Source organism: Garra rufa, chromosome 13 (assembly GCF_049309525.1).
Source record: "Garra rufa chromosome 13, GarRuf1.0, whole genome shotgun sequence".
In the NCBI taxonomy this organism is placed as follows: Eukaryota; Metazoa; Chordata; class Actinopteri; order Cypriniformes; family Cyprinidae; genus Garra; species Garra rufa.
Genome location: NC_133373.1, coordinates 24,115,549 through 24,137,310, shown reverse-complemented (window position 1 = coordinate 24,137,310; position 21,762 = coordinate 24,115,549). Strand labels below are relative to the sequence as shown.

The 21,762-nt window shown below is 39.3% G+C and overlaps 3 protein-coding genes across 3 annotated transcripts; 2 read left to right on the top strand and 1 right to left on the bottom strand.

Moving 5' to 3' along the window:
* The first annotated feature begins 609 nt into the window (after positions 1–609).
* Positions 610–16,186, top strand: ftr79 (finTRIM family, member 79). Its single transcript, XM_073852752.1, has 10 exons — positions 610–1,349; positions 12,478–12,573; positions 12,710–12,943; positions 13,848–14,007; positions 14,089–14,220; positions 14,322–14,423; positions 14,630–14,743; positions 14,865–14,960; positions 15,790–15,906; positions 16,050–16,186. The coding sequence occupies exons 1-10, from the start codon at positions 771–773 to the stop codon at positions 16,184–16,186; spliced, it is 1,767 nt and encodes a 588-aa protein (XP_073708853.1). The 5' UTR covers positions 610–770.
* Positions 3,031–11,763, top strand: LOC141283288 (uncharacterized). Its single transcript, XM_073816574.1, has 3 exons — positions 3,031–4,907; positions 5,015–10,236; positions 10,694–11,763. The coding sequence occupies exons 1-2, from the start codon at positions 3,031–3,033 to the stop codon at positions 9,693–9,695; spliced, it is 6,558 nt and encodes a 2,185-aa protein (XP_073672675.1). The 3' UTR covers positions 9,696–10,236; positions 10,694–11,763.
* Positions 16,187–18,294: 2,108 nt separating the features above from the next.
* Positions 18,295–20,749, bottom strand: LOC141283126 (leukocyte elastase inhibitor-like). The gene is made up of 6 exons (XM_073816402.1): positions 20,574–20,749; positions 20,122–20,259; positions 19,399–19,516; positions 19,133–19,275; positions 18,870–19,037; positions 18,295–18,781 (listed from the first exon to the last, which is right to left on the bottom strand). The coding sequence occupies exons 1-6, from the start codon at positions 20,739–20,741 to the stop codon at positions 18,365–18,367; spliced, it is 1,152 nt and encodes a 383-aa protein (XP_073672503.1). The 5' UTR covers positions 20,742–20,749; the 3' UTR covers positions 18,295–18,364.
* Positions 20,750–21,762: the final 1,013 nt, after the last annotated feature.

Genomic DNA, 21,762 nt, shown 5'->3' with positions numbered 1-21,762 from the left:
TTTTTTGTAGAAATTAACCGATCGTTTCGCTAGATAAGACCATTTCCTCCTCGGCTGGGATCGATTAGAGCCCCTTGAAGCTGCATTTAAACTGCATTTTGGAAATTCAAACTTGCAGGCACCTTAGAAGTCCCCTTTATAGAGAACATTTCTGAATTTGTTTCTCAAAAAAACAATTTTTTTATGACTGAAAAAAAAAAGACATGAGCATCTTGGATGACAAGGGGGTGAGTAAATAATCTGTAAATTCTTGTTCTGGAAGTTAACTTCTCCTTTAATACATATATCTCTGGCCCTGGTTTTATTATTATTTTGTATATTTTTCCTAGCTGAGGCTGTGTTAATTAAAGAATCATAACAAGCTGATTATTAGCAAGCTTATTAGTTGTGCTGACCATACAGTTTAGTTTGTAAGCATTTGTAAGCATTACTAATTTTCATGTTCGACAAAACTACGTTTCCCATCAGGCCTTGTGGCTGCATGACTAAATGCTTCCTGTTTCTGTCACTTTACTATGTGTCTCCATCTAATGGTGACGCTGAAAACCGAGTAAACTGGAAATATGCGACATTAATTTAAAGCACACCGGTATCTATTATGAGGAAAGTACAAAACAATATATTTTTTACCCTTCCCAACTCACAAGCGCTTACATTTTTATCGTTATATTTGTGTACATTATGACGAATCATTTCTTGCTTTCACTTTCACTCTTCCTTCACTTACGGTGAATGGTTGTTTAATAACACAAGTAACTTAAGATAAAGAAATGGCAGAGGCTATACTCGGAGATCAGGACCAGTACAGCTGCTCAATATGTTTGGACTTGTTGAGGGATCCCGTGACCATTCCGTGTGGACACAGTTACTGCATGAGCTGTATCAGTGAGTGCTGGAATACAAATGATCAGAAAGGGATCTATACATGTCCTCAATGCAGACATGCCTTCAATTCAAAGCCTCCACTCAACAGAAGTACAGTACTTAATGAAATAATGGAGAAACTGAGGAGCACAGAGCTACACGTGTCAGAATCTGCTCAGAGTCTTGCTGGACCTGGAGAGATTGCCTGCGATTTCTGTGCTGGAGAAATGATCAAAGCTGTCAAGTCTTGTCTGGAGTGTCGAGCCTCTTACTGTGAAATACACGTACAACCCCACTATAATGTTCCTGCCCTGAAGAAACACAAGCTTGTGAAAGCTGCAGTCATCCCAGTGTGCCCCAAACACGACAAGCTCCTTGAGGTTTACTGTCGAACCGACCAGAAATGTGTCTGCATGCACTGTGTACTGGATGACCACAAGGACCACGACACAGTGCCATCTGCAAAAGAGCGCGATGAGAAACAGGTGAAGATGTCCATCATTTTTTTCTCTGATGACTCTTAAAGGAGTAGTTTGTAACCTGCGTCGCGGCGACAGTGCAACCCTCACTTACAAACAGTGAAATATGCAGGTGAGCGTGAAATAGTTGACCCTTTTTGTTTATAATGGGAATACTATTGCATGTATGTGTTGAATAATTAATGTTTCAGAGTTAAAAGTCACCTTGAGTGGTTAATAGAGGTTATTTTACTGAATTTCGTCGTGTATTTGAGCTATGAGTTAATGCGCGATCATGACGCACATGTAATACGGGCAGATGAGGCCTAGTGCGTCATCAGAAAAATAGCTCTTTGCACATACAAACTAGATGTGCTAAAGTAAGACGGAATTTCAGTAAAAGGAAAAATGTTGAAAGGTGTTTATTTGCGGACTAACTGCTCTAATGATGTATATTTTTGAAAGGAATGTCTAATTGTATTTTTGGCCTTGTCTTTGCAAGGTTGGGTCTTTTCTTTCTTCCCTTTTCCTTTTGTTTCTTCTTCTTTTCTACTTTTTGTCATTTCTGAGTCGGATGCTGCACATTTCCTGGACACCTGATGATTTTGAAGAAGAGTTGTATGTGAATTGTCCCTGCTTGCTTCACATCGGAAACACCGTTGCGAGCGGGAACTGGCGAGCCAATTGCCCATATAAGGAAGGACCGAGCTTGTGAATCAAGGAACGAACAGAGTGGTATGATTGAGCACACATCTGAATTGAACTGTGTTGATCTGAGATACATTGCGGAAGAAGGATCTCGTGGGAGCGGCATTCGAACTGGAACTGAGAATTAGTGTGTGTATATATATATAAAGAGGAATCTGAATTATATTGAGACTGCTAATTAGGCTGTAATTTGACCTGTAATTTTATTTTCTCTACTGTTATTTTTTTCCCTTTCAAGTTTTATTGTATTTCATTTCATTTTTTTATATTTTATTTATTTATTTTTCTTGGAGAACGAGAGTAAAAAGGGTATTTTTAAAGGATTATCATTTGGAAGGATTGTATTTGAATTTAAAACGTATACTTAACCTAAATGAGCCAATTAGAAACGAACTGAATAAATAGGTAAACAAATATTATATACATATATTAATAGAATAAGGGTCAATTAAATTTATTAGCTTGAAACTAAATAGGTAATAAAAAGAGAAACAATAATAATTATAAATTAAATAGGAAATATAAATAAGGGCTATAATAAGGTTACATTTAATTGTTCCACGGCAAATTCTTGCTGTTCTCCTGGTCATTATATATATATATATATATTTGTATTTTTTTTCTTTCCCTCCTGTGTGATGTGATGTTTCAAAATTCACTGCTTCATTATTCAAATTCCTTAAATACATCATACTAAATTTTCTAACGCAACGAGTGTTTGTCACAAATTCTTTCTCCCCTTGCTGTTGACGCAGTCTCTTGAGCGAACCTGGTCTTCTGATCACTGGTCCAAATTTTGAAGCGGTGCACTTCACGCTCACCTGCATATTTCACTGTTTGTAAGTGAGGGTTGCACTGTCGCCGCGACGCAGGTTACAGAAAGTTGGCGAGCCAGCCAGGAGACTGTTGCTTAGCAACAAGGACAGTAATAGGAAAGGTAGAAAGCGAGCAAATTTGTGAAAAAAAAAATCCCCCAGAGTGTTGACCCTACATTGTGATAATGGAAATCATAGAGAGAGAAAGTGTGAACATTGAAAATGCGCTTATAGTCAAAGGCCTCACGTTGACCGAGGCAGATGATGAGCTAGTAACCTTCTTGCAAAAGTTTGGCTCAGTTAAACGTAACTTGATAATTGATGATCAAACTTCTGAGTTCCATCAGCATGCTATTGTGGAATATGTTCACAGCTTTGCGATGCTGAATTTAACGCCAATGCTACCCTTAACCCTGGGAAGCCTCTTGAACCCAAGTGTCACATTTCAAGTACGAGCTCTGGCTAGCGTCTGTAACCGGACAGCTAGTGATGAAGTCACTGAGGGGTATATTGAAAAATTAAAGGCTCTTGCTAAAGAGAGTGAGAGGCCCCTCTCAGATGTGCTTCAGGAGGAGTTAGAAAAACTCCAAGCTCACTCTGCTAACTGTACTCCACAAAGAGCACAAAAAGCATGCGTTGATGATCCCCTTAGTTCAGAGGCGTCTTGTTCCCCGATACTCTTGTCGACCAATGCAGAAACAGTAGGAATGCGAATCCCAGAATCCAAAGACCCAACCAAGAGACGGGTGGCCCCAGTGGCCTTCCCAAATCCAGAAACCACTGTTGACGGTGTCACAGTTACTACCAGCCCTGGTTTCCCTGTGAATGTTGCAGACCCACCGGGTATTCAAAGAATGGTAGTGGAGCACATAGTAAAGACAGCTGATGCTGCAATGGTGCAACAAACCTCAGTTCGCCTTAGGATCTTCTCAGGGAGGTGTCCACGCCCTCCAAATGAACCTGATTTTGATACTTGGCGAGCAAGTGTAGACCTTCTGCTAAGTGACCCGTCTGTTTCAGATTTACATAGAGCACGTAGGATCTTAGACAGCTTGCTGCCTCCCGCTGCAGACGTAGTGAAGCATGTGCGACCTCCAGCTTTGCCTGTGGTATACCTAGAGTTACTAGAGTCAGTGTACGGTTCTGTAGAGGATGGTGATGAACTGTTGGCCAAATTCATGGGCACCTTACAGAACCAGGGTGAAAGGTCATCTGATTTCTTGCATCGGTTGCAAGTTCTTCTGAGTTCAACGATTAGGAGGGGAGGTATTGCGGAGAAAGATCATGATCGTTGCCTCTTGAAACAGTTTATGAGAGGGTGTTGGGACAATGGTCTCATTGACAGCCTTCAGTTAGGAAAGAGCGAGTCTCACCCCCCCACTTTTGCTGAATTGGTTGTGTTAATTCGAACAGAGGAGGGTAAGCGTGCCTCCAAAGAGGAGCGAATGAAAAGACACCTTGGGTTGTCAAAAACTCCTGTTGCTTCCCCAAGGCCACGGTCTGCCACTCAGCAAGTGTCTGTCTATTCACATGAGACACCAAATTCTAGCAATTTTGAAACTGACTTCCTAAAGAAACAACTTGCAGAAGTACAGGCCCAAGTTGCTACTCTAGGTCAAACTCCAAGCCCGAGGCGCCTGAGTGGGTGTTCTGAGAAGGCAGAGTTGAACACTTTGAGGAAAGTAGTGGAAGAGTTGCGCACTCAGGTAGCTACTATGAAAACATCCATGGCTCAAGAAGTAAAGTGTGGAAATTCCGATGACTCAGAAGTCGCTAACCTGCGACGACAAGTTGCTGAACTGCAAGCTCAGAGTGCTGCTCAAAAGAGTTATAGAGACTACTCCCGAGAGACTGCTAGTCCCCGAGTTTTTCCGCCACAGAATTTGTTTGAAACCGACACAGTTAGAGGTGCTAGAAGGGCCCAACCAATGGCCAATCGGCCTCGCCCTGGATATTGTTTCCGTTGCGGAGAAGATGGCCATTTGGCTGTTGCTTGCGATAATCCTGCAAATCCCCCGAAAGTTGAGGAAAAGCGGCGTAAGTTGAGGGAGCAACAGGCCCAGTGGGACTCTCTGCATGGGAATTCCTCTTTGCCTTTAAACTAAGAGAAGTCTCTGTAGCGGGGCATACAGAGACAAGGTGTAAAAGTAACCGCCCTAAATGTTATAGGCAAGTGCCTGTCACAAGCAATCATGAGTCACCCTTAAAGAATCTACCGAAGGGGTTAGTAGGAGTAAAGTGCACTGCGCAGATCAGTATCGGTGGTAAAGAGGTAGGCTGTCTCTTAGACACGGGCTCTCAGGTTACTACGGTTCCCCAGTCGTTCTACGAGGCACATCTATTTAATCACCCGCTGAAGTCGTTAGAAAATTTGTTAGAGGTGGAGGGAGCTAATGGGCAAGCCGTGCCATATTTGGGTTACATCGAGTTGGCCTTGAGGTTCCCGAAAGAGTTTGTAGGTGTTGAAGTCGAAGTCCCCACTTTAGCTTTAGTAGTTCCGGATCTAAAGAGTATGTCACAAGTGCTTGTCGGTACAAATTCCCTGGATGTACTTTATGGCCACTGCATTAGGGAGAATCAGAGTAACCCTTGTTCGAGCCTCCACGGATACCAGGCAGTGCTTAAAGTCCTGGAGGCAAGATGGAAGCAAACTAGCAGTGAAGCATTGGGGCACGTGAAGCTGATAGGGAATTTACCTGAAGTCATACCTGCCGGGAACACGGTGGTCCTGAATGGTTCAGTTCAGCTTAGGGAACCTTGTATGGAGAAATGGGTGACTCTTGAGCAACCATCGGCCCCATTCCCAAGCGGTCTCTTAGTTGCAAGCTGTGTGCACACATTGCCTTCTAGACGACCTTCTCAGCTGTCCGTCTTACTTAAAAATGGTACTCAAACAGATATAACGATCCCCCCTAAAGCTGTACTTGCTGAGATCCATGCTATACAGAGGGTTATAGAGAAAACATCCCAGAACTCAAGCGAAGTTGAATCATCAGCACCTACCCATGCTAACCTTACCTTTGATTTTGGAGACTCTCCTTTGTCTTCAGACTGGAGGGAGCGGATATCAAACCGGTTGAATTCTATGCCTGAGGTCTTCTCTTTACATGATCTTGATTATGGCTGTACAGGTCAAGTGAAACATCCAATCAGATTAACTGACGAGACACCCTTTAAGCATAGGGCACGCCCGATCCACCCCCAAGACATTGATGCTGTTCGAAAGCATCTTCAGGAACTAATGACTGCTGGAGTAATTCGTGAGTCGGAGTCCCCCTTTTCTTCACCCATAGTGGTAGTCCGAAAGAAAGATGGCTCGGTGCGACTCTGTATCGACTTTCGGAAGTTGAATTCCCAGACGATCAAAGACGCATACGCTCTGCCCAATCTAGAAGAAGTTTTTTCTGTACTTACCGGCTCAAAGTGGTTCTCGGTGCTTGATTTAAAGTCTGGGTTCTATCAGATTGAGATGGATGAGGCTGATAAGTGCAAGACTGCTTTCGTATGCCCTCTTGGATTCTGGGAATTCAATAGAATGCCCCAGGGAATTACAAATGCGCCAAGTACATTTCAAAGATTAATGGAGCGGTGTATGGGTGACCTCCACAGGAAACAAGTACTAGTCTTTATTGATGATTTGATAGTCTTTTCAAAGACCTTGGAAGAGCATGAGTCGCGGTTAGTACAAGTCCTCGATCGACTTAAAGAGTACGGATTGAAGTTGGCGCCTGAAAAATGCCGTTTCTTCCAGACATCAGTCAAATATTTGGGGCATGTCGTCTCCAGAGACGGGGTAAAGACTGACCCGGCTAAGATTGAGGCTCTAAAAACTTGGCCAAGGCCCACAAATTTGAAAGAGCTGAGAGCTTTCTTAGGTTTTGCTGGGTACTATAGAAGGTTCGTGTGTAACTACTCGAAGATAGTGAAACCTCTCACAGGACTCACTGAAGGGTACCCTCCACTTCGTAGGGGCCGCAGCGGGAAACGAGAAGGGGGAGAGTACTTCAATACCAAAGAGCAGTTCGGTGATCGGTGGACTATTTCATGTCAGAATGCCTTTGACGTCATCATTTCTAAGTTGACCTCTGCTCCTGTTCTGGGCTTTGCTGACCCCAAGCTTCCATATACGCTTCACACCGATGCCAGTACTACGGGGCTTGGTGCGGCATTGTACCAGGAGCAGGACGGGCAGATGCGGGTAATAGCGTTCGCCAGCAGGGGACTGACAAAGAGTGAGGCAAAATACCCTGCACATAAGCTTGAATTCTTGGCGTTAAAGTGGGCTGTTACGACCAAGTTCAGCGATTATTTGTATGGCACAGACTTCACTGTTGTAACAGACAGTAATCCTCTGACGTATGTTTTGACTTCTGCGAAGCTTGATGCTACCAGCTACCGCTGGTTGTCTAGCTTGTCGACCTACACCTTTAAGCTCCAATATAGGGCTGGGAGTCAGAATCAGGACGCAGATGGTCTCTCCCGGCGTCCGCATGGTGAGCCCCTGGATGATCTGATCTCTCAGAAGGAAAGAGAAAGGATCAAGCAGTTTACACTTCACCACCTTGCGGAGCCTGGAAACGGGTCTGATTTTCTCATGGCAGATGTAGTGAAGGCCATTTGTGAGAGACATGAGGTGATTAGTTTGCCCGAAGGGCCTGGGTTGGCACCCTCTTCACTTACATTGGTCGAGTCCCTCACTCATTGTGTTGATGCCTTACCGAATGAGTTGCAGCACGAGGATGAGCATGGTCTACCTGATATCCCTAATCTCTCAGAGACCACGTTAGCAGAATGGCAAGGGAAAGATCCAGAGCTTGAGATAATAATTGAGTGGATGAGGAGTGGGACTAGGCCAGGTACTCTGAGGGGCCAGCCACCTGAAATAGTATTGTGGTTGAGGGAGTGGAGTCGACTTGAGCTGAAGAATGGGCTGTTGTATAGGAGGAGGCAAGAGCATGGGGTCTCTCACTATCAGCTTGTATTACCTGCAGTGCTTAGGGAAATGGTATTGCGCAGTCTACACGATGACATGGGGCACTTGGGTATTGAGAGAACCCTGGACTTGGTGAGGTCCAGGTTCTTCTGGCCCAGGATGTCCCAGGCAGTTGAGGAGAAGATCAAGACATGTGAGCGTTGCGTGCGCAGAAAGAGGGCTCCAGACAGAGCAGCTCCACTGGTCAACATTCAGACCAGTAGACCTTTGGAGTTGGTCTGTATGGACTTTTTGTCGTTAGAGCCAGACCACAGCAATACCAAAAACATATTGGTCATCACAGATCATTTCACAAAATACGCTGTGGCTATACCGACCCAGAACCAAACAGCTCGTACAGTCGCGAAATGTCTGTGGGAAAATTTCTTGGTTCACTATGGCTTTCCTGAGAAGCTACATAGTGACCAAGGGCCCGATTTTGAATCCCACACCATCAAGGAGTTGTGTCATATTGCAGGTATTCATAAGATTCGTACCACGCCATACCACCCCAGAGGTAACCCGGTAGAACGTTTCAACCGGACACTTCTCCAAATGCTGGGAACATTAGATAATGAGAAAAAGTCCAGGTGGAAAGAGTTTGTGAAGCCCTTAGTGCACGCATACAATTGTACGCGCAACGATACAACCGGGTATGCTCCTTATGAGCTCATGTTTGGGCGGCTGCCTCGCTTGCCAGTTGATTTAGCTTTCGGGTTGCCAACAGAAGCTCCGGCTAAGTCCCATTCCCAATACGTGAAGGATTTGAAAGATCGGTTGCGAGAGAGCTACGAGATAGCTAAGAAGAACTCTGTTAAATTAGCAGAGCGTAACAAAGGCAGATTTGATAAACGCGTGGTTGTTTCTACCTTGGAGGAGGGTGACAGAGTCCTTGTGCGCAATGTTAGATTGCGAGGGAAGCATAAGCTCGCTGACAGGTGGGAGCAAGGTGTCCAAATAGTAGTCAAGAGAGCAGGAGACTTACCGGTGTACACTGTCCGACCAGTTGGGCAGAGTGGTCCTTTCAGGACGTTACATCGAGACTTGTTGTTGCCCTGTGGATTTTTGCAGTCGGATCGAAACGAGCAGCAGCCAAAGCAAAGAGTTCGCAGGCCCAGAACTAGAGCCTGTGCTAATAAGGATGATTCACAAGAGTCAGAGTGTGAGTACGAGTCCGAGTCCGATCAGTTCTTTAGTCCTGTACTTGGGGATGTGTTGGACTTTGAAACTCGGGTTCTGGTGAGTCCTGAGCAATTACCCTGCTCAAACCCTCCGAATGTCCCAATTGACTTACCTGTTGTTGAGCCTGCAAGAGAGAGTATACCTACCTGTGAGTTCTCAGACGAGAATTTAGAGGGACCTGTAAGGGAAAGCTTACCTGAGTCTGGAGAAGTAGATACGCCTGCTGTTGAGCTGGAATCTGGTCATAGTGATCCAGGGGTTTCGGTGGGGGAAGATCCAGGATTGGATCTCTGTTCTAAGTCTGTAGGTGAATTTCCTTCTGAGGAGGTTCAAATCGAAGTTGATAGTGAGGTTGAGAACGGAACTACGAATGCTGAAGTTGATCAAAGTCAACGAGAGAATGAACCAGAGTTCGAGGAAGGAGTTATTCCCAGGCGCTCGCAAAGAGAGCGACGGCCTGCAAAAAGGTTTGAGTATCCCCAGTTAGGGAATCCACTTACTGTGGTGATTCAATCTCTGTTGCAAGGTTTAAGTGTGGCATTCAGTACTTCTTTGGAGGAGGTAAATTCTTCTTCTATTGATGATGTGCCTGTGGTTGTGGCTCAACCCAAAAAATGTGCAGATGCAGCGAGGACGTGCATGTATTCAGGAGGGGAGGGTGTAACCCAGATCGCTGAAGAGATTCTGTTGATGTAAGGAGAGAGAGAAAAAAAATATATAAGGACTAACACTTGTGAATATATTTATATATATATATATATATATATATATATACATATAAAACAGTTATTTTATTAATATCTGTGGGGAAAGAAAAAAAAAAATAGAAAGTTTAAGATTCTAAGAGAAAATGCATAAACTAAAATCATAAAACTCATTTAGAAAAGTTATCCTATTTAGCAAGACGAAGATTGGTTCAATTCAACGAGTGGGAGTTAGCCCCGCCTTAAAAGGTGGTTTCAGGGCAAGGGTGATGCAACACTTTTGACGAGACAGCGAAGCGGCTAGTTCGAGTCAGAGAAACTGCTGGTGCGATCCTAAAGAAAGAAACAAGAGAATTAGAACGAACAAACCAAGAGTTAAATCAGAGAAACAATTGACAGACTTTTAGATTAAAGTGCGAATTGAGTTTGATCAGTCAAACTTTACGAGTGAATGTGTTATTGATTGCTACGAAGAGAATACATATCCAAAGTTGGGAGTTTTGTTCTTCATACCCGAGAATTGAGTTCTCTTGGTGAGTGCTGTAATTAAATAATTTTTTTTTTGTGGGTAAAATGCTTGATAAATGGGGTTGAATTACTAAATTCTGATGTTATATGCAGTTGTATGTAAAATAGTTGACCCTTTTTGTTTATAATGGGAATACTATTGCATGTATGTGTTGAATAATTAATGTTTCAGAGTTAAAAGTCACCTTGAGTGGTTAATAGAGGTTATTTTACTGAATTTCGTCGTGTATTTGAGCTATGAGTTAATGCGCGATCATGACGCACATGTAATACGGGCAGATGAGGCCTAGTGCGTCATCAGAAAAATAGCTCTTTGCACATACAAACTAGATGTGCTAAAGTAAGACGGAATTTCAGTAAAAGGAAAAATGTTGAAAGGTGTTTATTTGCGGACTAACTGCTCTAATGATGTATATTTTTGAAAGGAATGTCTAATTGTATTTTTGGCCTTGTCTTTGCAAGGTTGGGTCTTTTCTTTCTTCCCTTTTCCTTTTGTTTCTTCTTCTTTTCTACTTTTTGTCATTTCTGAGTCGGATGCTGCACATTTCCTGGACACCTGATGATTTTGAAGAAGAGTTGTATGTGAATTGTCCCTGCTTGCTTCACATCGGAAACACCGTTGCGAGCGGGAACTGGCGAGCCAATTGCCCATATAAGGAAGGACCGAGCTTGTGAATCAAGGAACGAACAGAGTGGTATGATTGAGCACACATCTGAATTGAACTGTGTTGATCTGAGATACATTGCGGAAGAAGGATCTCGTGGGAGCGGCATTCGAACTGGAACTGAGAATTAGTGTGTGTATATATATATAAAGAGGAATCTGAATTATATTGAGACTGCTAATTAGGCTGTAATTTGACCTGTAATTTTATTTTCTCTACTGTTATTTTTTTCCCTTTCAAGTTTTATTGTATTTCATTTCATTTTTTTATATTTTATTTATTTATTTTTCTTGGAGAACGAGAGTAAAAAGGGTATTTTTAAAGGATTATCATTTGGAAGGATTGTATTTGAATTTAAAACGTATACTTAACCTAAATGAGCCAATTAGAAACGAACTGAATAAATAGGTAAACAAATATTATATACATATATTAATAGAATAAGGGTCAATTAAATTTATTAGCTTGAAACTAAATAGGTAATAAAAAGAGAAACAATAATAATTATAAATTAAATAGGAAATATAAATAAGGGCTATAATAAGGTTACATTTAATTGTTCCACGGCAAATTCTTGCTGTTCTCCTGGTCATTATATATATATATATATATATATTTGTATTTTTTTTCTTTCCCTCCTGTGTGATGTGATGTTTCAAAATTCACTGCTTCATTATTCAAATTCCTTAAATACATCATACTAAATTTTCTAACGCAACGAGTGTTTGTCACAAATTCTTTCTCCCCTTGCTGTTGACGCAGTCTCTTGAGCGAACCTGGTCTTCTGATCACTGGTCCAAATTTTGAAGCGGTGCACTTCACGCTCACCTGCATATTTCACTGTTTGTAAGTGAGGGTTGCACTGTCGCCGCGACGCAGGTTACAAGTTCACTTTCAGAACAAAAATTTACAGATAATGTACTCACCCCTTGTCATCCGAAATGTTCATGTCTTTCTTTCTTCAGTCGTAAAGAAATGATGTTTTTTGAGGAAAACATTTCAGGATTTCTCTCCATATAATGAACTTCTATGGTGCCCCGAGTTTGAACTTTCAAAATGCAGTTTTAATGCAGCTTCAAAGGGCTCTAAATGATCCCAGCTGAGGAAGAAGGGTCTTATCTAAAACGATCGGTTATTTTCTTAAAACATTTACAATTTATATACTTTTTAATCTCTACACAGAGTACACACAGAGCTAGACAAGACGAACATTTGAGGTTAAAAAGTATATAAATTATAATTGTAATTTTTTTTTTTTTTTAAATAACCGATTGAAAAGACCTTTCCTCGGCTGTGATCGTTTAAAGCTATTTGAAGCTGCATTTTGAAAGTTCAAACTCAGGGGCACCATAGAAGTCCATTATATGGAGAGAAATCCTTAAATGTTTTCCACAAAAAACATAATTTCTTTACGACTGAAGAAAGAAAGACACGAACATCTTGGATGACAAGGGGCTGAGTACATTATCTATAAATTTTTGTTCTGAACGTGAACTACTCTTCTAACTTCACCTAATTACAAAATGCCATTGACAAATGTTTGCAGTAAGATTAAACAGACTGTGACTGATTTGCCCTTAGATAAAACTCACAAACACTCAGACAAAAGTCAAACAGACAATCCAGACAAAAGAAAAAGAGCTACAGAAGATGAAAATGGACACCGTGTCTCATTCAGTAAGTTCATGTAAAACATAACTTTCACAGTTATACAGATTGACTCTGAATTTATCAGCTGACACAAGGTTAATCACTGCCATGTTGGATCTTAAAATTGTTAGCAACATTTTTGTCTTGCTTTGGTTCTCCTCAGGATTCTGCAAAGAAAGCAGTGGACAACAGTACAAACGTCTTCAGTGACTTAGTCAAATTAATTGAGAAAAGAAGCTATGAGGTGATTGAAAAGATAAAAGCTCATGAAAAGGCTGATCTGGATCAAGGTTTAAAGCTACAAAAGAAGCTGGAGGAGGAAATTACTGAGCTGAAGAAGACGGAAGGAGTTCTAGAGGATCTTATACAGACAGATGACAACATCCAATTTCTTCAGGTACACTTAGCTTTAGGCAAAAGTTTTATGACTACATATCAAGAGTTACTCATTATTACACAGCTACCTAGTCTATGTTGGCATCAATCGGTCAGATACAGTTAAGGTCAAAAGTTTACATACACCTTGCAGAATCAGCTAAATGTTAATTATTTTACTAAATTAAAAGGGATCATACAAAATGCATATTATTTTCTATTTAGTAAAAGACATTTACATATAGTCCACAAGAAAAGAAAATAGTTGAATTTATAAAAACGACCCCGTTCAAAAGTTAAAATACACTTGATTCTTAATACTTTGTTGTTACCTGAATAATCCACAGCTGTTTTTTTGTGATAGTTGTTCATGAGTCCCTTGTTCTTCAGAAAAATCCGTTAGGTCCCACAGATTCTTTGGTTTTTCAGAATTTTTGTGTATTTGAACCCTTTCCGACAATGACTGTATGATTTTGAGATCCATCTTTTCACACTGAGGACAACTGAGGGACTCAAATGCAACAATTACAGAAGGTTCAAACGCTCACTGATGCTTCAGAAGGAAACATGATGCATTAAGAAGAGCCGGGGTGTAAACTTTTGAACAGAATAAAGATGTGTACTTTTTTTATTTTACCTAAATATCATATTTTTTCATTTAGTACTGTCCTTCAGAAGCTACAGAAGATACAAAATAAGTTAAATTTAACCTGATCTTCAAATTCTAAAAGTTTTCACCCCCCATCTCTTAATGCATCGTTTTTCCTTCTGGAGCATGAGTGAGCATTTCATATCACACCGCTGACTCGCTCTCTCTTTTTTCAGACAAAGGCAACTGCCATCGTTTTTCGCAGTTAGCAAAAATGACCTTGGAAGACTTCATTATTATTATTTATGTAATATATATGCTGAATATTTTTCTGCAGAATTATGAGTCTGTGTCCTCTTCTTCTGGGTCTGATGGCTACCCCAGTCGCTCTTTTAAGCCTTGCTGCTCTTACCCGGATGTAAACAAACTTGTCTGTGAACTGAAAGAGCGACTAGAGACTATTTTCAACCAGGAAATAAATGAAACTGTTCAAAAAGGTAAACCTACTAAGGGTTATTTTCAGCAGTTGTGTTTGATTGTATCTTTGAGTGATGATATAGGTCTATATGTTTTATCAGTTTCAGATCTAGCCATAAAGAACCATCCGGTCTGTATTAATGTTGGAGACAGTGTCAGAGTGAAATCTTCTATTAAAACAAAATATGACTGGGGTGGAGGTATCACACATAAGAGTGTGGGAGTGGTAAAAGGCAAGATATATATTATTCTCATAAACACAAATGATACATTATGCTGGAAGGCATCACAAATGAGTATGTGCAGCAAACTCATTTACACGTTCTTCTTTCAGATATAAAAAGTGATCAAAGTTTGGTCATTGACTTTCCTGGATTCGCAAGCTGGAAAGGACTTCTTTCTGAAGTGGAGCCAGTAACAGATGATGATGAGTGTGGTAAATATACAGCACACAAATAGAATGTTTCCTCATCTAATGAATAGATACCCAGCAAAAATCAGATGAAAAGAACATTTTTGCTACAGAAATGTGACATTTGATTCGATACTGTTTTAACCCAGCTGTTTATCTGTTGTGAGTGGGGCATTTGAGACTGTCGCATCAGTAAATCATAAGATTCTGTTCTACTCACTGTATTTCAGGATCTCTCAACTCTAATATTAAAATTGGAGACAAGGTCTGTGTGAAGCCATCTGTTAAAACTCCAAAATATCTATGGGGTTCAGTCAGCCACAAAAGCATTGGCAGTGTTATAAGTAAGAACATCTGTCATTGATCTGACATTTTAATACAAAACCTTTAGCTATTTTTTACAATTAATCATATACAGAGTTAAAAAAATATTTTCAAGATAATAAAAGATTTTCTTCTTCCTAGATGTGCAGAGTGAGACTGTGACAGTAGATTTCCCTGAGCAGAAAGGCTGGATTGGTCAAGTTTCTGAAATGGAGGTTGTAGTCGGTGCTGATCTAGGTACTATAAACTCAATAATAAATCAATATAATTAAATCAGTAGTAATGTTTATGTAACACATGTATTTTAAGATGTACACTACCAGTCAAAAGTTTTTGAACAGTATGATTTGTAATATTTTTTAAAGAAGTCTCTTCTGCTCACCAAGCCTTAATTTATTTGATCCAAAGTCATTTGAAATATTTTTACTACTTAAAATAACTGTTTTCTATTTGAATATATTTTTAAAGAGTAATTTATTCATGTGATTTTGAAAGCATAATTTCTCCAGTCACACAATCCTTCAGAAATCATTCTAATATTCTGGTTTGCCGCTCAAAACATTTATTATTATTATTATGTTGAAAACAGCTAAGTAGAATTTTTTTAGGCTTATTTGATGCATAGAAAGTTCAGAAAAATGGCATTTATCTCAAATAGAAATCTTTTGTAACATTATACGTAAATGTCTTTATCATCACTTTTGATCAATTTAAAGCATCCTTGTTAAATAAATTATTATTAAAATTATTATGTGTTTCAGAATGTACTCAACTGTTTTAACTATTGATAATAATAATAAATGTTTCTTCAACAGCAAATCAGTATATTAGAATAATTTGTGAAGGATCAGGTGACACTGGAGACTGGCGTAATGATGCTGAAAATTTAAATAGTAAAAATATTTCAAAATGTTGTGTTTTAGATCAAATAAATGCAGGCTTGGTGAGCAGAAGAGACTTCTTTAAGAAACACTAAAAATCTTACTGTTCAAAAACTTTTGACTGGTAGTGTACTTTTATATAGACTTATAATTTTTGTTTTTTTTCACACTTGAAAATTCTTTAGGATCCCCCAGTCATGCCTGCTTCAAGACAGGAAACAGAGTCAGTGTGAAATCTTCAGTGAAAGATCCAAAACATGGATGGGGATCAGTCACTCACAATAGCATTGGTGTCATTAAAAGTAAATACACTCAGCATCTTTCAGTGATTTTACTAAATTCTAATTCATATATTGCGAGATACCTGATAATGAATTTTAAACACAATGATTTAGCTACACATTAAATGAGTTTGGGTTATTAATGACTTTCTGGTTTTCGTCAGGAATCCAGGGTGAGTCTCTGACTGTGGATTTCCCTGAACAGACAGACTGGACTGGTGTCACTTCAGAAATGGAACTCATCAACAGTGATGCTTCAGGTAATCTGATGGATATTAGCACATTATTGAACAAAAAATAAAACTGTAAAATCAAATATGTTGATTGCAAATTAAATGTTTCCTTCCGTTATCATATACACAGTTGAGGTCAAAAGTTTAAAGTTTCTCCTGTTCTGGCGATATCGCTTTTAGCATAGCTTAGCATAGATCATTGAATCCTATTAGACCAATAGCATCACATTCAAAAATGACCAACAAGTTTCAATATTTGTCCTATTTAACACTTGACTCTTCTGTAGTTATATTGTGTACTAAGACCGGCGGAAAATGTAAAGCTGCGATTTTCTAGGCCGATAAGATTAGGAACTACACTCCCATTCCGGCATAATAGTCAAGGAAGTTTGCTGCCGTAATATAGATGCAGCAGGTGCAGTAATATCATGCAGTTTCTGAAATTAGTTCCCAGCTGGGTAACTTCCAGTGTGACCGGCTTTTTGTAATTGTGACCGAATTTCAGGCACTGCGTGATATTACTGCGCCTGCTGCGTCTATATTACAGCAGCAAACTTCCTTGACTATTACACCGGAATGGGAGTGTGGTTCCTAACCTTATCGGCCTAAAATATTGCAGCTTTACATTTTCCGCTGGTCTTAGTACACGATATAACTACAGAAGAGTCAAGTTTTAAATAGGACAAATATTGAAACTCGTTGGTCATTTTTGAACGCGATGCTATTGGTCTAATAGGATTCAATGATCTATGCTAAGCTATGCTAAAAGTGATATCGCCAGAACAGAAGAATGGCTGAATGATTTCAAAAGGGTAAAACTCAACTTATTAACTCAGGGGGATTTGGAGAATGAGCATATTTCCAAAAAAAAGTGGAGTGTTCCTTTAAACCTTGTCCCCCAGTTGTCCTCAGTGTGAAAAGATGGATTTCAAAATCATACAGTCATTGTTGGGAAGGGTTCAAATACACAAAAATGCTGAAAAACCAAAGAATTTGTGGGACCCGAAGGATTTTTCTGAAGAACAGCAAGCAGTTTAACTATTCAGGACAAACAAGAGACCCATGAACAAATATCACCAAACAAAAAACATAGCTATGTATCATTCAGGTAACAACAGTATTAAGAATCAAGTGTATGTAAACTTCTGAACAGGGTAATTTGTAAAACTTCAACTATTATTTTCTCTTGTGGACTATATGTAAACATCTTTTATGTGAAATATCTTATTTAGGTCAGTAAAGTAACATTTAGCAGATTCTGCAAAGTGTATGTAAACTTTTGACCTAAAGTGTTTTCAGTTTATTTTTTGTAATTTTTAGTAAAACATCTATATAATTCTACATAAAATCTTTCGCATATTGACAAAGTTGTAACACAAAGTTGTAATTTTTTTAGTTCTTAGTTCACTTTAATAACCCTGTTCCATTCCTTTCTCCATGATTTTTAAATTAACATTGCAAATATTCCTTTATAATCCAGAAGTGCTGAGTTTAAGACCTGGAACGAGGGTCCGTGTTAAACCCACCATCAGCACTCCAACACATGGTTGGGGAGCTGTCTCCAAGCACAGCATTGGAGTGCTTATAGGCAAGTGTTGATGGCCAGTTAGAATGAGCTAAAGAAATACAGTATTTAAGTAACAGCTAGCATTTTCTGTTTCAAATGTGTCAGTGGTGCTTTCATAGAATATTTTAAAGGTTAACCATAACAATATCTTTTTTTTCCCAATGTCTTTAACAGCTATAGATGGAACCAAAGTGACTGTGAATTTCCCTGAGCAGTCTAATTGGACTGGCATTGTCTCAGAGATTGAGGCCGTACCTTAATGATGATACACCCCAGGCGCTGTTCACTATATTTATAATGTGCAAGAGTCTGAAATATATAGATGTTCTTGAATAATGAGGCTGCTGTGTTTAGGTTCTTTTTGATTTACAACTGCTCACAGGTAGGATTTGGTTTCTTGTGTTGATTTAAAATTGTTGTTTCTTTCATACCTTCTAATTATATTATGTATGTCAGTCTATGTCAACTCCACTCAAAGGGACCAAACTCCCAGAATGTTTTAGATGATTCATCTGATTCATAGATAGACATCTAAAGTAGTTGAAAAACATTCCAATAAATGATCAGGAATTATTTGTGCACAAATGCAAATTGTGTGGTTTATTTTATTTGATAAAACTTTCTGAGAAAATGCAATTCTTTATTTTGATGTAAACAAGAAAAAACAGTGTAGACCCTTCTAGACTGGGCCTCTGAATCTGCCAATGAAGAGGATGCTGTTAGTGGGGTTGTGCCTGATGAAGAAAATGAAGGGATGATCTGCCGTGAAACACTCATATCTTGGTATATAACATCCTCCCAAAAAACCAGTCAAAACAGTGGCTGCTGCTGCCTCAGTGCCTTCTTCATTCACCTCAACAAATGCTTTGTGTATCACCTCTGAAATGGAGAGGCCATCCTGACTGCTCATGCCTGTCAGATTAGCCTTTGTTTCCTGGAACACAGAGCTCATACCCATCTTTTGCAGTATTTTTGATAGGGAGCTCCCAACCTCCAGCTTGAACTTTGGCAAATAGACACTGATATCCATCCATGTGCCCATTTCCTCTCTTCTGGTCCAGTCAAGCATCTTGTCAAGGGTCAACTCGCTCTCCAGCTGTCAAACAAATGCACACATGCTTATAAAATAACACAAAGCACCAAACTATTCTACAGGATCAAAACTATCCATCAGTTTTGCTAACCTTCAGAAGAGGGTCAGAGCCATCCTGAGCTTCATTTGGAAGAAGGATCAACATGCTGAGCTCCTTCTGTTCATATGGTAACTCCAGCACCTGCAGTTTATACTCTGGGATGTATCTGAAGGGGAAGTTTTTATTCTGGTACATCATTTCCACAGGCCGACTCTCATTCTGATAGAAGACAAATGACATCAAATGTAGAAATGCATAGTAGCTACATAAAAAATGGCTTACAAAATTTTACATATGCAAAATGTGGATCAAACCTGGTTTATTTTAAATGGCATTTCTTTAGTGACTCCTCTTCCAAATGCGTGCATCCAGTTCCCTTTGAAGTAGATGGCATTAACCAGAACTAGTCGAGTCAGTCCATCCACCATACCAGGCTTGAGAAGATTTTTGATTTTATCTGAAAACACAAGTTTGTTTCTTTACAATTTATCTGTACTTTTTTTTTTCTTTAATTTAAAAATAATTCTTTCAAATTATTTAAAAAAATCTGAACTAGAACTATATACAAAACTGATCTTACTCTCGGTCTGTTCTTCCACCCATTTGTTAATAAGCTGTCGTGACTCTTCAGATGCACCAATGAAGTTCACAGCCTGAAGGCCAGCATGGTACAGCTTCAGAGTGGAGTCCAGATACTCCTGCATAATACACATATGATAAAAGCATGATCTGCAACAGAATCTCTCTTTATTACAGGCCTAATAGAGCACCCTCTAGTAAGCAAGACTGGAGAACAATATTAATGGCCACATACAGTACACACTGCAGCTATATTTGGTTGTCAGTTCAGCTTTAAGTGCCTAATACTGTTTTGTGCATGCATAGCTTCTTTCTTCTTTTTTTATTCAGTGTCCATTTACATATGGTTAAGGCTAGAAGGGATACAGCTGCGGCCGGAAACTAACAATAAATTAAATTTTCTACCTATTACAATAATGCAAAAACAGTAATTATTTGACAAGAAAACTTTTATGTGAAGAAAATTAAGTTGTGATAAAACAATTTTTGTATGTTGAGATCACAAGACAATTATGTCACGATAACAAGAAAACAACTTATATCGAGAGCACAAGAAAATTAAGTCGTGATCACGAGAAAACAAGAAAGAAATATAATAATAATCTACAGTCTTCCTTACCACAAAGACCCCATTGAGTGCACACAATGTGTGTATCGTTCACCTAAACTGCAGCACCCCCTAGCTTGCCAAAAACTTCATTCAGTGACTAAGAAATGAACTCACAGGTAAGAAGCTGAAGGTTTTCTCTCCATAGAGGCGGTTAGCCAGTCTGAGGATGTAGGAGGCTGATGGTCTGTTGATAGATGAGGTGAGGGTCTCAAAATGAGAATGAACATCAGAGACAGAACTGAAAGACAAAACCTGCACAGAGAAAGACGGGTGACTTTTACAAACCCCTAAAGAATGTTACCTTTTATCCACAAATCAATAGAAAATAAATGTAATTTTGAATAAACATAAATAAACAAATAACATGAACATTTTTTGACATTGGTTTAAATTTTAATGTAAATTAATTGAATGGCACTGTATGTTGGTATATTATTATTTTAATTTATGATTACTTTAAAAAAGGGAACTGGATTGAATAGATGTCAACAACAGAATACTAAAAATTTACAGACACAATCGAAATAGGTACAAATAAAAGTAATAATACCAACGGATCCTCATACCTTTGCCATTTCTGTGGCAGTGTCTCCTCGGGCTCCCAGGTAGACCATGCTGAGCGCTGTGCTGACGCTCAGTGGAGAAAAGAACATGTTTCCCTCAGCGTTGCTCTCACTCAGAGCCCGATAGAGATCCAGAGCGAAGAGACTGTTAGCACGAGTGAGATCCTCCATGACTGATGATAATGCTGCAAATAAAAACCAAAACACCAGCTGTGAGTACAATAGTTTAGCCTATGAAGAACAAATCAATATTAGCCTTTAAAGAGTACAAATGTGTTATATTACGTTTCTTTATGATGTAATACTATCCTCTTCTTTAGTTTGAAAGCTCAGCCTTGGGGTGCTGCGTATGATTGTGTATTTATAAGAAACAAACATATATCCTATACAAATGGGTGGAGCTTGACTCAGGGGGTATGACCACCGTTTCAGAAGTGAGGGGAAAGACTGTAACACAAGTTTCTATTCTATTCTACTGTCCACGGTTCAGAAAAGAAATAAAAATACTTAAACCAGACTATTACAAAAAGAATAATTAAACAGAACTGACAAACATAAAGAAAGCATTCATTCAGTAGAACAATAACATGCAATAGAATGAATCGGATCTCGAGAGAGTGAAACGCATGCGCAATACAAATGTGTCAACTGCGGTAAATTGTTTGAATTTTTTTGAAAGTAGTTTACTGTCACTCTAGCTACTACTTCGTGTGGTTGGAGTGGTTTGTGTTTTGAATGTTAAAAACGCCACACTCTGACACAATTGCATTTCCTTCTCGTCACTTCAGTCTACGTCTGTTCTCACGAATAATATGGTTAGCGGAAAGTGGGTAAGTTGACCCACATAAATTGACTGTGAAAAGGCAAAACACATGGGAGGAGTGGATCACATCCATTATAATTTTTTTCCAAAATGACAGTTATGGGGCAAAGTGAGCCAAATGCTGTGGGGTAAGTTGAGCCAACACTTAAACTTACCCCACAGTAAATTAAAGAAGGTAAATCTCTCAAAGGTCACATATTGTACGCCTTTCTGGAGGTTTATTTTAGTTGTTGATGTCCTTAAGAATATATATTTGTGGTATAAAACCATGGTAATAAATTTTTACAGCTCCTCTCTTAGGAGTTCTGTCAAGAACAAGTCGATTTTGGCATGTCTAATTAATATTCATGAGCCTCTCTTCTAAATTGG

Coding starts and splice junctions, on each gene's coding strand:
- ftr79 (XM_073852752.1), top strand. CDS start 771: ATGGCAGAGGCTATACTCGGAGATCAGGACCAGTACAGCTGCTCAATA. Junction 14,961..15,789: donor TGTAGTCGGTGCTGATCTAG/GTACTATAAACT, acceptor AAAATTCTTTAG/GATCCCCCAGTCATGCCTGC. Junction 15,907..16,049: donor TAGCATTGGTGTCATTAAAA/GTAAATACACTC, acceptor GGTTTTCGTCAG/GAATCCAGGGTGAGTCTCTG.
- LOC141283288 (XM_073816574.1), top strand. CDS start 3,031: ATGGAAATCATAGAGAGAGAAAGTGTGAACATTGAAAATGCGCTTATA. Junction 4,908..5,014: donor TTGAGGGAGCAACAGGCCCA/GTGGGACTCTCT, acceptor TAAATGTTATAG/GCAAGTGCCTGTCACAAGCA.
- LOC141283126 (XM_073816402.1), bottom strand. CDS start 20,741: ATGGAGGATCTCACTCGTGCTAACAGTCTCTTCGCTCTGGATCTCTAT. Junction 19,517..20,121: donor AAACCTTCAGCTTCTTACCT/GTGAGTTCATTT, acceptor TGTATTATGCAG/GAGTATCTGGACTCCACTCT. Junction 18,782..18,869: donor GCTCTGACCCTCTTCTGAAG/GTTAGCAAAACT, acceptor TTTGTTTGACAG/CTGGAGAGCGAGTTGACCCT.